Source organism: Antedon mediterranea, chromosome 10 (genome assembly GCF_964355755.1).
Source record: "Antedon mediterranea chromosome 10, ecAntMedi1.1, whole genome shotgun sequence".
Classification (NCBI taxonomy): Eukaryota; Metazoa; Echinodermata; class Crinoidea; order Comatulida; family Antedonidae; genus Antedon; species Antedon mediterranea.
Window position 1 is genome coordinate 526,205 of NC_092679.1, and position 15,626 is coordinate 541,830.

At 35.7% G+C, this 15,626-nt stretch overlaps 1 protein-coding gene across 2 annotated transcripts in view; it reads right to left on the reverse strand.

Moving 5' to 3' along the window:
* Positions 1-15,626, reverse strand: part of LOC140061196 (isthmin-1-like) — a 30,400-nt gene that overhangs the window by 5,819 nt on the left and 8,955 nt on the right. The window contains exons 1-2 of one of the 2 annotated variants that reach the window (XM_072107694.1): positions 10,629-11,261; positions 3,920-4,415 (exon numbers count right to left, since the gene is read on the reverse strand). In XM_072107694.1, the coding sequence (XP_071963795.1) occupies positions 3,920-4,415; positions 10,629-10,736 (604 nt within the window). In that variant the 5' untranslated portion in view covers positions 10,737-11,261. Of the gene's footprint in view, positions 1-3,919; positions 4,416-10,628; positions 11,262-15,626 lie in introns of those variants that run through there. The other variant, XM_072107695.1, reaches the window with a different exon arrangement.

Sequence of the window (15,626 nt, forward strand, 5' to 3'; positions counted from 1 at the left end):
TGACGCTTCATTCATGAAGTTTATGTCGACGAATTAAAGAAATAAAGCTTATATATTATAAAGAGCTTCACTTTCATTTTTGATAGGTCACTAGAAAATGTCAAATATCATCCAAATAATGAGAAAAATTAAGCTATTATAAAATATCATACTTTACTTTTCAACAATAATTAATTGTGAAAAACATGAAAAGTTGTGACTCAATGGTTAGAGCAGGTTCAACCGGACGTACCTGGTTCCGGTTAGACGACAGTGTGGCGCGTTTTCACGTGAATATCAACTAAATTATTATTTTCTTACGTCTGATTAAGCTGTAAAAACTACAAAATTAAACGCTGATAAGACTTTATATTGTTCTATTACACTTTTTGTTTGATGTCGAATAAAACAATTTCACGCTAAGGAGCGTAAAATCGCTCACACGCTCATGTTCCAAGATTTTCTTGCAAATTAGAATTATGATTTAAATGATGGTAAACATGACTAACGTATTAATACTGTATAACTAGAACTGGATTGATACCAGTGTGTTTGTCAGCACCAGCGCTTGCCATGTAATTACACGTCCAAATACACCTCCATGTAATTATAACCTAACCAATCAAAAGTCTAGGACTCTAATAATTATTTGCGCTTTGGGTGCAAAATTGTAAGCTGTGAAATACTAGGTATAGTTAGGTCGATAATAATATTAACTCATCTGATATGGGTCGGTGATCAAGGGACCGATTTGGAGGCGGCAGATCATGATTACCGAGATGTATCCGTCGGAATAGATCAAAGTCAAAATGGCCGAAAAAAATTAAAACTTGCAACCCAAGACAATATTGCTGAATGCTGTCTAAGTTAAAAAGTACTGAAGCGGTATTTGTGGTCAAGTTGCATGGTGTGCTACAATATTATACCTATTTGGAATTTAGATGGTTCAGTTCTATTGAAACATTGAATTTGCAGGGCCTACGTGCAATTAATGTAGGATTTTATATACATAATATTTTATGAAATTACCGATAATTAAACATAATGTGATTATGTTAAAAATGCTTTTAAAAACAGGTCGATGTTTCCAAGACACGCGCGTATCATGACGTAATGATACCATTAAATATACCGATATTATTTATCAGCAGTATAACAATTATGTCTAGATAGCCTATAGTTCAACAAATAAAGTGAAATAACAATCAATATCATTGTTTATTATTGATGACAACACCCACGTAGATTATTATATTTTATAACTGGGATTTGAAAAGGAAATTTCACAATAAATTAAAAATTGGTTGTACAAAATTTAAATTTGGTAAAGTTATAAATAACAACTGTTTTATTTGTTCGGGTTTGTCATTTGCTTGTATTTGCATTGTATAACTGTTACGTTCATGTCTAGAGCGATAGTACTACAACGCATATGGTATCATCAGGGAGAACAACTCCCTGGTATCATACCCCATGTCAAATAATAGAACAACTCCCTGGTATCATACCCCATGTCAAATAATAGTTACGTTCATGTCTTGTATGGTACTATCATCAGGGAGAACAACTCCCTGGTATCATACCCCATGTCAAATAATAGTTACGTTCATGTCTTGTATGGTATCATCAGGGAGAACAACTGCCTGGTATCATACCCCATGTCAAATAATAGTTACGTTCATGTCTTGTATGGTATCATCAGGGAGAACAACTCCCTGGTATCATACCCCATGTCAAATAATAGTTACGTTCATGTCTTGTATGGTATCATCAGGGAGAACAACTCCCTGGTATCATACCCCATGTCAAATAATAGTTACGTTCATGTCTTGTATGGTATCATCAGGGAGAACAACTCCCTGGTATCATACCCCATGTCAAATAATAGTTACGTTCATGTCTTGTATGGTATCATCAGGAAGAACAACTCCCTGGTATCATACCCCATGTCAAATAATAGTTACGTTCATGTCTTGTATGGTATCATCAGGGAGAACAACTGCCTGGTATCATACCCCATGTCAAATAATAGTTACGTTCATGTCTTGTATGGTATCATCAGGGAGAACAACTCCCTGGTATCATACCCCATGTCAAATAATAATTTGTGTCGTCTACGATTGATAATTAAATTGCGCTCGGCAACAAAGCTTCTCACTGCACTGATGAGAACCAATACCTTTGCAATGGTCACTTTGAACAAATTCCTGAGCGGTCAATGAACCCTGTATGTACGCCACTTGGTTGAAATAAAGGTGAAAGTTGATTGATTAATCAACCGCTTACTGCTTATACAGTAGAACCTCCATTTTACGTACGGTACGGGACCGAAAGGCGTACGTAAAACAAAGGATTCGTAAAATCAAGGTTGACCTTAAATTGACCCCAAATATGTAGAGATCGTAGCTATAAAGGCTACCCTGTTTGTCTACTTTATTGAACAGCATGCAGGTTGTCACTAGCTAGGCCTTGCCTAGACTATTCAGGCCAGGCTAGCAGGCCTAGCAAGATGTGAGGCCTAACTAGAAAAGTACAGTACTGTACAGTATATACAGGCTGTGAGATGTTTAAATAAAGTGTAAAATATCAATGTTCTTGTATTTTCTATCAATAAAAACAGTCGCTGCTTAAATGCACGTGCGTAGCTTGACTCAAACACAGCAGAATTCCACACACAGCCGCCATGATTGTGGCTTTGTGTGCTTTGTTGTTGTTAAATTGCGCCCTCAATGTAAGAAAATGATGACGTCATCGGTTATTTTAAGCGTACGTAAAATCGAGGGAACGTAAAATCAGGGTACGTAAAACACAGGTTCTACTGTACATGTCAAAGACAATCATCCTCACATGTAGGCTTGACCACATCTTCACCTGTACGCTTGACCACAATGTCTGTTCATTCATGTTGTGTCTAAAACGACTGGCCGTAATGCTATGTCCACAACTGTCCATTGCGTGTCCGCAAGAGTAATACTAAATAGTTATCTTAAGCTTGACCTTTTACAACCATTTTGAAAGTATAATGACCCGAGAGTTAATGAATGCTGCGAGTGAGATCTTAGTTCACACGGACTGTTATCTTAAAGACCCCTTCCCTGCAATTTTGGACGTTTTTTGGAAAATAATACATATATATCACTTTAAAAACATTAAACCATGTCATTCCTTGTCTTAAATGTACGTTTTATGGTAAATTATGATAAAAAGTGAGAAACAATGCACTACCTAAGTAGCTCGCGGCGATCGACCTCTCGTGGACGGTCTTAGGCCTAGCCTAGCTAGGCTTAGTTTTGTAGGCCTAGCTGGTAAACATCGGTAACGTACGAACATCGTACGCTACCTATATACCTAGCCTGACGTTGTATAGTTGCTGCATTAATTGTCTTTCTATTTTTGCCAGACTCCGTTGATACAAATTGGGGAAAACCCGGTATTTTCGCTGAAAAGTTAGGAGTCTTCCATTTGTTTTGGCCTCACGATCGATCGAAAAGTGGGCGAATTACAGGTGAAAAACAAAAATATCAATCCGCGCGCAATGCATTTTGGGATTTATAGCGGGCCGCTATAATTATTAGAATCGACTTATTTTTCACATTTTTAACCGTTTAAAGACGAAAAAAGTTATCGCAATAGGACCATATAGTATTATTTTTACATTAAATATAGTTTGTGATCTTAAATTAGATCTAAAAAACGTAGGGAATGGGGCTTTAAGTAAAATGAAACTATTCCTAAGATTTGGACTGTAGTACAAAATTACACTTCAACGGCTTTAGAGTGCGCGCGTACACTTTATGTTACTGCCATGATTGCCCTGTAGTAGGTCAATATGTATGCATGTTTCCTAGTCAGTTGTAAAATGATTTAGATTAATTAGTTATCAATTCATCAATAAATAAATAAATAAATTATTTAAGCTAAAAAACAATAACATACGTACCATTATCTGAGTTGTAAATGTCTTCTTCGTGGTCCCCTCCATTTATTACTTCAATTGTTATTTCAATATTTGGGTTTGGTGTTGTGAAATTAGGAATATATTTGCTGTCAAAGTTACCGACCATCTCGGCTAATTTCTTTAACAAAAATTCTGAATTATTTTCATCAATAAGAACCGCGCTGGATCGCTTATCCCGTGTTGCCATGTTTTCCTCTCCTACCGCGTCTGCGTAATAGTCATATGTGTAATAATCCTCATTATTTATATTCTGATCTTCTGTCATACTATCGTCTGCTGTTACAGAATCTAATTCTAAAAGCCCTCTTAATCCTCTTCTTATTCTATATTGCACTTTTGATTGATTTGATGAGTCTGTTTTTTTATTTTCTAATTTGTCTTTTACATCTTCATTATTATTTATTTTTTTTGTTTCCTGCGTCGATTGATAGCTTCTACTCGTTCTTTCAGTTTTTGACGTTCTCATAAAATTTACAATCTAAAAAAAATAATAGTATAATTTAGTTTTATCTTTACTTTAGGCCTATATTCTGCATTTTTTAACTTGCCTAATGAAGACAACATAAAGTAGTAAGGGTATAAACAATATTATAAAAAAATACACATTTTGTAGTATTGTCACTCTGGCGTTCCATACGTTATGACGTATGTGTTTGCAAAACATGATTTTATTAGGCCTATATCAATAGTAGGTCAAAAGGTCAAAAGATGCGTTGATGTCAGGATAAGGTCCACAAGAATGTTGATGTTAAATTAATACTGACAGGACGATATTGGTTTCCTTTTCTTGGAAAATTTCTCTTCTTCTAGTCAATATAAAAAAATAAATAAAATGTTTACAAATGTTTTGCCATGATTTCTTATTATTATGAAAATTAGTCTGTCAGAAAAACCTAAAATATTGGGATAAAAAAATAATTCGTACCGATATTAATCAAGTTTGTATGGTTTAATTATACTCTAATATTATCATTTACTCAACAATACAGACTAATTTACCATCATAATTTGCTTACTTTCATCAAAATGGTTATCATACAAAATATAGATCACAGTATGTAATCGATGAATATTACAAAGATTAAGCATTTCATTCCGACTGTCAAATTAATTGTGGTCGGGTTTTCAGTACATCACACAGACTTTTGTAATTGTGGTCAGGTTTTCAGTACATCGCATTCCTTCGTAATTACGGTCAGGTATCTCTAACGAACCAGTTTATTGGCCTATATATGCACGGACGGACTTACATAAAGTATTATGATTGGAAATAAATTGCGGAAGCCTAATAAAAGTGGCCACGTTACCGATATTTCTGTGAGGAGAGATTATTTTGTATAAGAGTATTTTTAAACCAGGAATAAATGTTAGAAGTGCTTTTTTAGGACAGTGTCTCCTCGTGTGCGGATTCGGTAAAAATGCAAAGACAAAGACACATTATAGGCCTAGTTTATAAATGTCTGCCATTTTTTATATTAAGAGTTCGAACTAATCAACTTGATAGATAACGTAATAAGTTGTCTCATTCACCGATAATTAAAACATGTCATTATGATTGGAACACGAAGATAATTGGGACAAATTAAATAATTAGAGCAAATCAAAATAATAAATATAGGTAGGATGCACAATTTCAAATCGAGCAGAAATGTTTTGATGTCTTATCTTCTCGTTCACAGGGTGTGAATTCCTTATCAAAACTGGTTTTGCACATATCGAAACGTTTGTGCCGCTAGCCATGTGTGGGCTCCGTTGCCAGCATAGTACCCAAGCAGGGAGCGTGACCCCCGGGGAGGGGGTAATACGCAGGCAATTAGGTACACAGCAGATTCGACATTTAGTGCTGAGCACGTTAATAAGAACAATACGAGACATGCTTCATTTATAACGTTACGCTCGTATTCAGTAATAATCAGAGGTTTATTACACAGAAAGAAAAACGGAAAATGAATTTCAGTTCAACTAAATATGCGGTATACTTCTAAAAAAACATCAGAGCAGTCACTATGTAGTTCGGGTCGGTAAAATTAGAAATGTAAATATAAACGATAGCTTTAAGCCATCTCTATTTAATACTTATAAAGATTGGATTATGTTAGCGGCGGCATAAAATCAACCACATACACCATTCATAAATCCAGGAAATGCTTAGTGAACAAAAATAAAATTCGTGAAATGCTTGAAAATACTACAGTATTTTAATTGTAGAATGACGGGTAGCCTTACCTATACAAATGTTTACCGTTGAGGTAAAGCATGATTGGCCTACTACATTGGATTCACACGTTATTATTGTACCACTAGCTTACTTCAAACCGCTATTGATGATGAAGAGTGAACCCTACCCCTTTGGTCGAGTATAGGAGGATCGGAAGACGCAAACGCACGAGGACAGTTGTGATGACAATGACCCATCGTGATTGGTCAAATTATTTGCGTTGCTCTTCTTACGTCTTTGCCTGGCGTCCTAGAGAATCTTAAGCTTAATTAAAGCAATTGGGTATTATTTGTACTGTTCTTAGTGAACTATGTACTACGTTGTATTAGTATGACGGGGAACAAGAAAGGAAGCAAGGTTCTCAATTGAAACTCTGTACAATCAATAGTTAAGTCTCAAGTTTAAGTGCATACAGCAAGCAGACTACCACTAGTTTTACGCTGAGACAACAATCACTCAATTATCTGTTGTCTCAGCACTTAAGCAACTGTTCTTAATATCTTCCGTTAAATAATACAGCAAAGTTTATATTACTTTCCTTCAGTTTGTCTAGTGGTTAGTGTTTCAATTGAGTGTTTAAAATCGGCTCCAAAGTATGACTTCCGAGTTATTAAATACATGCATTTCACGGTGAACGCTTAACCGTAACAATCCTTCATTGAATTCATCGAATTAAGACATGCGTTACAGAATAAACGCATTGGAGCGTGTGTAACGCGAAAACAGTGGATGTGTAGCGGGAGGTTGGATCAGCCATCGCGCGCCTTTCTCGTCCATTGTCACCTGCGTGAGTGCAGTTACCGGACCTTTTGTCCGCCACTCATTTGACAGGTGACCTTAAAGTGTCAATCAATGTTGGTACTTTATATACCTCACGTTAAATATTTTATGCGAAGAATATTTCGTAAATAACTTGATAAATTATTGAAACCAGGCGTCTACTTATTGAAATAGTATAAAGATAGAAATTAATATTGAATTAACAAACAGCAAGTGATAATATATCTATAAGCATTAAGGACTACGTATACAATAAAAGACCACCACGTACTATTATATAATAGTTCAACATAGCATAGGAAAGATTTAAGTTTCGATGTGGACTAAACAGTCGTCGTGATTGTAGTGTGCCGCTGATTAAAAAACGAACGTCAATAAACGTCAATAAATTATTATTAATTACAGACCCGAAATTGAACTCAATATTTTTAAAAACCAGCAACTGATATTTGATATACAATATATTTGAAAATCTGTCATTTAATTGATTTTAAAATTTACAATCGGACTATTTATAAGTTCGTCAACCTAGGAATTTCTGCTCGAAATTTTGAAATTCCATTTTTAAACTACCACGGCATACTTTGATGTCCAAAAGTCATGGAATAAAATTAAAAACGTCTAAATCTTATCCTTTAAAACAAAATAGTCGAAATACCTTCACAAATCAGTATTATTGCAGTCATCGTTACTAAGCTTGGTTTCTAAAGACGCAACGCAGGCAATATTGACCAATCGAAAGCGAGGGACTATCTGTTGCTTGATTGGTCAAATTATGTTGCGCGTACAATTTTTTTTGTTGTAATACTGATTTCTTAGCGCTATTAACGGAGAAACACTGTAAAAACAGGAGGTAGGACCTCTGAAAGAGAACTGTGTGTAAAAAGTGCCAAATTAAGTTGATTATGTGCTCATAGATTTGGACAAATGGCAGAGTACGAATGATATCAATTGAAAAAATCTTTGCTTCGACCAATATCGTGCTAAAACTGTTTACTTAAGTGTATTCTCTAAAGTAAATATTTTATTTTCAATACATTCTTTTTTTATAATACATTGACCGTGACGCCACACGGAGTAGTCCTTATAGAGATCAGCATGGTACTGTTGACGTCGCAGGCCTAACCGTCAGGACGTTCCAGCGTCTGGCGCCTGCGTGTTGCCAAAATATATGCAGGCGTGATGAACCGCTTGCGGGCCTAGTATTCAATATCATACGTTTTATAGAATATTTTATGAATTAGTTTAATCGTACACAAAGATAGTTCACACTTAGATATGAAACAGTGCTTACGGATTGTCAATTTAACCAACGTGATAGGTACGTTGTCACCCTTTGCGTCTGGTAGAGTGCAATTTTTACCAAAAATTAAGTGATCGACAGTTAGTTATAGGAGGACAGGCCATTGATTGACAAGTGATACGAACGTATTTCCAATAGAATAACCATGTATGTACCTTTATAATAAGAATAAACATTATTATAGGTAAAGCGACGAACATCTGAACTTAAGGAATAGGTAAAGTAAGCATCTTAATCCACAAATTATTACCGGACTAAGGGTACGTTCACACGTACAGTGTAAGACTGGCGTTGCTTACGGAAGTGGTAAAGTAATCCACAGATTAAACAATCCTACACATTTATTAGTTATTTCGCAGTAGGCTCATTTTTTCCCTAGATATGGAATCGGACTGGATAACGACTTCATCATGGGCTGTACTTATATATTTTATTAGGGCGGCATCTTTAGAATTTAAGAAGGCGTAAATCATCGAGACGTTTGATTTGTTTAATATTCTTATATTGACACACGTTCTTCTTGAATACCGGAACCCGTATGTAGTTCCTGCCAGTATAGCCGCAGTACTGTTATTCAATTCCATTCAATTCAATCTTTTATATCAGAATCTCTGTTTCATTTCGTTAGATAAAATAGGAATGGGTCAGATTTCTATAAGGCACGTGGATGGAAGGAAATAAAATAAATTCTGAAGGCGATTCCTAATGACAGTTGATTTCACCGTAAATGTTTTGTAAATACTGATTACGAAGCTAAAAAATGCGCATATTTATCGTCTGGCGCGACCACAAGCGCAATCAATCTAGATGACGTAGGCCTACGCGAGTATCATCATTCTGGTCCTACAACCCTCTTTAGTCCGGTACACTATACTAATATCATTTATATACTTAATAAGGGCATAGATCACAGACACACGACAGTAAATGAAAAACAAAATAGTGTAAAATAATACAACTTTCGAGAGGCTTACATACATCTGCTATAGTTGTCAATGAAGAAATCGTAGAGCAATTACAGAAACGTTTGTGCCGTGGAATGGAACGCAGAAATCCGGGATAACATCACGGTATTCTTTTACAAACGACCGGTAAGTATGCTTATGACACGTGCGTATACTTAAACATTCAATCACAAACTAAGAATAAATAAATAAAGACCATTATACACCACCACGTGACAGGCGCTTAAAATAATTATTTACACAAAATCTATAGACCTATGTATATACTGTTCGGATCGGAGTGGTTACCAACTTAATTGACACAATTAATAACCAACTTAATTAGAGAAATAGAATGTATAGTTAGAGCTCCGAAGGTGGTGAAGAATGCATGCCATGGGTATACCTGGTACGCCCCTAGGGTACGCCCCTAGGGTACACCTAGGTATACTTAATTAAAGCACGGTATTTAAGTCAACGAAGGGGGTCAGGAATGTCCAGGGCTTTCCCTGGTTGTCCTACGGCTCAACACTGCACCTATCAGCGTATTGCTTTCATCTTATTGATTACTTCTACATTCAAATATTGCCAAATATACAAAATACACCTTGACCATGACTTCCAAGAAGTTTGGACAAATACCAACAAACTAAAAGAGTACAGAATTACTAAATAAATGTCCCCTGAATAGGGGTTTGCCGTAGTGTTAAAACACATTTCCCCTCGTCGTCCGTTCACCGCATCATTTGAAAGTGTCCCCTTATAGTTTATGAATACTAAAGAAGTCCCAAATGGTTTTACTGTATTTGTTACCGGTATACTATTTAATACTACAACATATCCATGGACCTGTGATAGCCACTACATGTCGCCATCGTCAGTGGCATTTTTAGGCAGGGAGTAGTCAAGTGTCGACAACGTTTTATTTATAAATTGTGAAGAACGTTGTCTCCACAACTAATTGTTCACTGTTAAAATTAATGAGACCAATCGTGTACTAATTAGAGCAATACCTGTCAGGCCATGAACTAAAATTATTGGCATAATTTAAAATGAACAGTTTGTAAGAGCTTTCCGGTTCAATCAACGTGATGACAACATTACACAATAGGGCTATAGCCTATTTGTTTCGAATGATATAGGCCTATATACATGTAGCCTATACGTGTAAACCAATCAGTATTGCTGGATATGCCAACTGAGGACCATTTTGTCATTCATCATGGACTAGAGTAGTAGAAACACCCGCGACATGTGGTGTGGGGTGGGGGGGGGGGGGTGGGAGATCTCTCCTATCTATCGGGATACCTACACCTCGAGATACGTAATCACAAAATGAATAATGAATGTATCCCATCTGTTACATACAATGCCAATTAATGCCATTTATGTGATGTAAATACTAGAAAGTTTTAGACAAATAAATATAAAAGTATGTTTACTTACTTCTATATTATCATTTATGGTTGGAGATGAAACAAACGTGAGAACTAAAAATGTTATGGCCAGAAACCATACGGCACACAGATGCGCAAGCCTGTCCGGTGGTACCATAGTTAAATTCCCGATTCCAGTGTTGCTAGGCCTAGAATATAGGCAACCTTCCACGGACAAGGTGGCTTCAATACTCCCTTTAGAAGACGACGGGTATACATCCAAAGTAGCCTACGGCCATTGCGATAAATAAAGCAAAACAAACCAACGGAACAGTTATGACTTTATAAAGTAATGTACAAAGTTTGTTTAATAACTGCGCCAAAATATTCGCGTAAAAGTCTCTAATTAGGTAATAAGTGTCCGTACTTTTTAGGCATCAACTTAAAAACTGTGAGCCCACTGAATTCTACTACCAAACGCCATTCATAACAAAATAATTAAAGTCCTTGGAATGTTCACAAATGTTTACAAAACGTGTATTGCTTCTTTCAATCAACTTGTCTCAAGTTCTACTAAGTCTTCTATTAAGTTTGTTCTTGATACCAGACTTAATTGTCAAACACTTCTACTGTCGTACAACTTGCTACGTGTTTTAATCCATGCTTTCATACACTCGACTGGTTAATAAGATAGGTATGTTCATCGTATATAACTCTCAAACCAACTCAACTATTACTAATAATACAAACCTTTCTCTTTTACTATAAGCATGTGCGTTCGCAGCGTACATTGGTTAAAATGTGAGTCATGTGTCAGCCAATCAGAATTGCGGGTGGTATGCTTCGTAGCCAATCGAATTTGTTTTCTAGTGTACTATGAAAGGAATAGTAGGCCTATATAAGTTTTTCACGGGACTTTAATACTGTACTAGTAATAAAATAGCATATTTATCATAAATCAAATTTTTTTTTTAAATACTATATCAATGGAATAAAAAAGGGCATGGGAAATGAATGGAAAAAAACGACGAAGCCTGATATGAATAATTTGCTTTACGGATTATCGAGTTGGACCGCTAGCAGGGTATGTTCCATTGTTTAGGTTGATTTAGATTGTGTGTATATTTACAGGAGTATTTAAATATCCTACCGGGAACCATGACCTATTGTATCCTTTTTTATATATAGGCCTAATTGTTTTATTGAATTACAGTTGTAAATGATTTTCACCTGTAAAACATCATAAGCGTTCGTTATGTTTTCTAAATACTGAATGCTGTTAGTATTCTGTATTCTATATCGTAGGCATGTTGTGAAAAAATCCATGTATCTATAAACTGGTCTAATAATAATGATAATATAGTCATGAATTCCAGCAAGGGGGAAACTATGATCCTATATGTTAGACGCAGTGTGAACGTTCGTGTGTTCAAGCAGTCTCTATGTTGTGTTGACGCATGTGGAAGGCTCCCAAACGAATCGGATTCCCAGCTCACAGCAAGTTGCGGGACCACTGTCACCACATCTATAACCGCGAGGCCATTCATAACCTCGAAGCAAGACTACAATTCCCAGTTCAACTTAAGTGTAGAATGAGAGAAAGGTGCATTGTAATAAGTAAATTAAATGACTAGATCCAATGGGAATTGTTTCTTTAAAGTCAGATTTGTCAAATTAAATGTATGTAAACTTTGCTATTTACTTTTCACTGGGACACAATTGTAGTGTTGATGTTATGGCACCAACCACTAACTTGACTTATTGTGAAGTGGTAAACGTCGAAGACGATAAACAAACTACAGTAATAGTAACTGAACTGCTATCTCTCCAAAAATTAATAATCTAATTAAACCGAGGAAAGAAGTGAGTTATGAGGATACAGTACATAAAATGATTGAAAAAAAGATAGTCATACTATTGAATATCCCACTAAGTCTGTAGACTTGTGTTTCCAGTGGGGTCTTCTGGTGGTGAATTGGTCAGTACATTTGGACGCTCTTTAACATGTACAGGAGCACACGGAACCAACGGCTTAACGGCTCATCCGAAAATCTCTGGGTCCAAGATGTTGAAAAGGGTGTGTTTGGCACCGCCATAATTACAAAGTGTCCTATATATTTTGCATAGTATTTTTCTCCCCTCCCCCTCCCCCTCAATTTCGATTCACATGCGCATGCGTTAGTCGCGGTATTCCGTTTGTTAGATTAGTGTTTGTGCACCCATGATAACAAAGAATCGAGATTATTCGGGATTATTCGGGATTGTCGTCGGGACTGCTCAGATTACTTTAGAGGATACATTTGTTATTAAATACGGTAATAATTCAATTGAAATGCGAGGAATTTTAATTCATGGCTATACGATTATGGAAAAGATTTAATTTACTAATATTAACCTTGTATAAGATTTATTTTTGCATATTTGTTTGCATAGCGACGACGTAGTAGCGGTACTGTACTGATTTGGGAACTTAGAAAACAAACGAAATACGGTAGGCCTATACCGTTATAAATTAATCAGATAAAAGTTTTAATCGTTAAACAAATTAAATATGAGGTTACATCAGAAGTTATGGAAAAGAGAACTCAAAACATGCAACGGATTTAAGAAGAGACCCCTTAAAAAGTTAATTAAAAAACATAACAGGAATTATAATGGAGCTGTAGCTTGGTGGTTGACGTGCTTGCCTTCCAATCCCAAGGTCCAGGGTTCAATCCTGAGCTAGTGTTAGGGTTGTAACTCACGAATCAAATGAGACTTAGTTTATAAATGAAATATTTAAGAACCTAATTTAGTACGAAAATAAAAAACGTACAGTATGTATAAATGTATCAGTTTGTGGACGACATTGGGTTACATTAGAGTCATATAGGCCTACTTGTTAATAATGGCTCTAGCATGGCAGTTAACAAACGTTTAGTTCCCAGGTAAGGAGAACACATAATTGAGGTCTGATTCAAGTACCTACTAATGTTTTAATGTTATTGTCGAGCATTCAAAATGGTTGATGTTCGCCGCTTAATTTAAACATAGATATAAGATACGGATGCCCTTTAAGTATTTATAAAGATAATAAAGTGATTTGTTACGTTATATTGTGGCGCGTCGTTTGATGAAGCTTGTTCGAATTAGATTCTCGACTTTTATAAGTAGAGGCCCTACTACCAGTCGTTACAATAAACTGTGTTGGAATTTAATACCTAAACATACGGCAAAATTGTAAAATAATGGAAATCTTTTACAAGATACAAGATACAAGAAAACTTTATTCATCCCAACTTGGGAAATTGTGTTGCTGTCTAATAACAATGCCGTATTTAAAAGAGAAATGATAGGCCTAATACATAAGTGTGATAATAATAATAATAATAACAATAAAAGTGTATCGTAATAAATTCCCCTATCTTTGATACCTTTTATTATAGTCTCGTATGCCCCTCGGGAGGAAGGAGAGGCGATGGCGTTCAGTGGATCCCCGTGGCGGCCTCAGTCTACCACTACCGTACGTTCCATAAGGCAGTCGGCAATGTCCGAGTTAAGGGGATGACTAACATCATTCCATATCACATTAGATTTTTTTTAATGAACTCAGAGACCCTTCCTTTGGTACACCCTTATTTGGAGAACACTTAAGTATGAGATGCATATGATTACGTCAACCTTCCTATTCAGGAGACACCCCTATTAAGTGGATTTTTGTTTTATTTTGGATCCCGTAGTTGTACTGAGAACTTAAAAACATATATAACACAAACACATTACAGTGATTTAATTAGAGTCAAAGAATTACAGAAATTTAATAAAAGTGGCAGTGTAGATTAAGTGAATTCTTGCGAACATCTAGCAGCACGTTTCACATTAAATGACAAATGTTCAGATGACATTTTTGAGTTAGAAATCTATCAACATAAGTCTGACACGAAAGGATACCGGTATTGCTTTCCGTTTTGAATTTTAGGTAGGTTCATGCACGATTTTAGGCCTGTATTTGTTCTTCTTTTCTTAGTTGTTTCAAGTCTTGAAGACCATAAATACATTTACCTTTTACTTATTTAAATATTTCGTACAGAAACAATGGTTTATAAATTCAAATGACATTGCAGGTCCGTAAATTAGATTTGCTATTTTTATAATTTTTCTCAAGGTCAAATGTCATAACCTCACACAATTGTAGGTCACTCACCTGAGCCAAAATAATGATTTCCTCCTCCATGAGAATAGTTACCCCATGATGCTCCAGTTACCTTACCTTTACGAATTGATAAATTTGTTAAATTAGAACAAATTTAAAACATCGGCTTTCCTTTGATAATGTTACCTCTTATTTTTAACTTAATGTCCCTCAGGAGTGATTTGGATAAAAATGATTACCCCGAAAGGATCAAATCATTGACGTAAATCACCCTGAGTCAACATTAAACACAATCCAATTTGAAAGAATTGGTAAAATATCCACCCCACAGAAATGTATTGTTCGGTAAACAAAGTAATAAAACTAAGACCAACGCCACGAAAATTACTCAATTTTGATATCGATCGAAACTTAAAATGTTACATTTTAATGTGAGTAGTCATTTGTTATGATAAATAACTTTATTTGATACAGTACATATAATACAGTCAGTATACAGTTTGGACAACAGCAAAAATAGTTTCACTTCAAGTTGTATACATTATGAACGTATGGAAATGATGTAGGCCTAGAGCCTGTTGTTTAGTAAAAGTTAGCTGAAGCGTACTTGGAGAGAAAAGAAACGGCTTTAGTAATACAACCATTTTACAACAAGGCTATATAAATGACTGCAGTCGCGTGCTCAAGTTAGTGTTTACCGACCGACCGACCGACATAGTGAGCTGCCAAAAACCATCTATGTTCCCCACTTGGACGCAACGCAACGACGTATGCACAACGCAAAAGTTAGTCGACCAGTCGTCAACCAATAACACTTCGGATGGTCCATTTTTTTGTGGCGCACATACGTCGTTACGTCAAAGTGGGAACTTCAATTAATTACCATTACTGCAATAATTCATTATATTTATATAAAAATTAGAAGTGTGGTAAAAT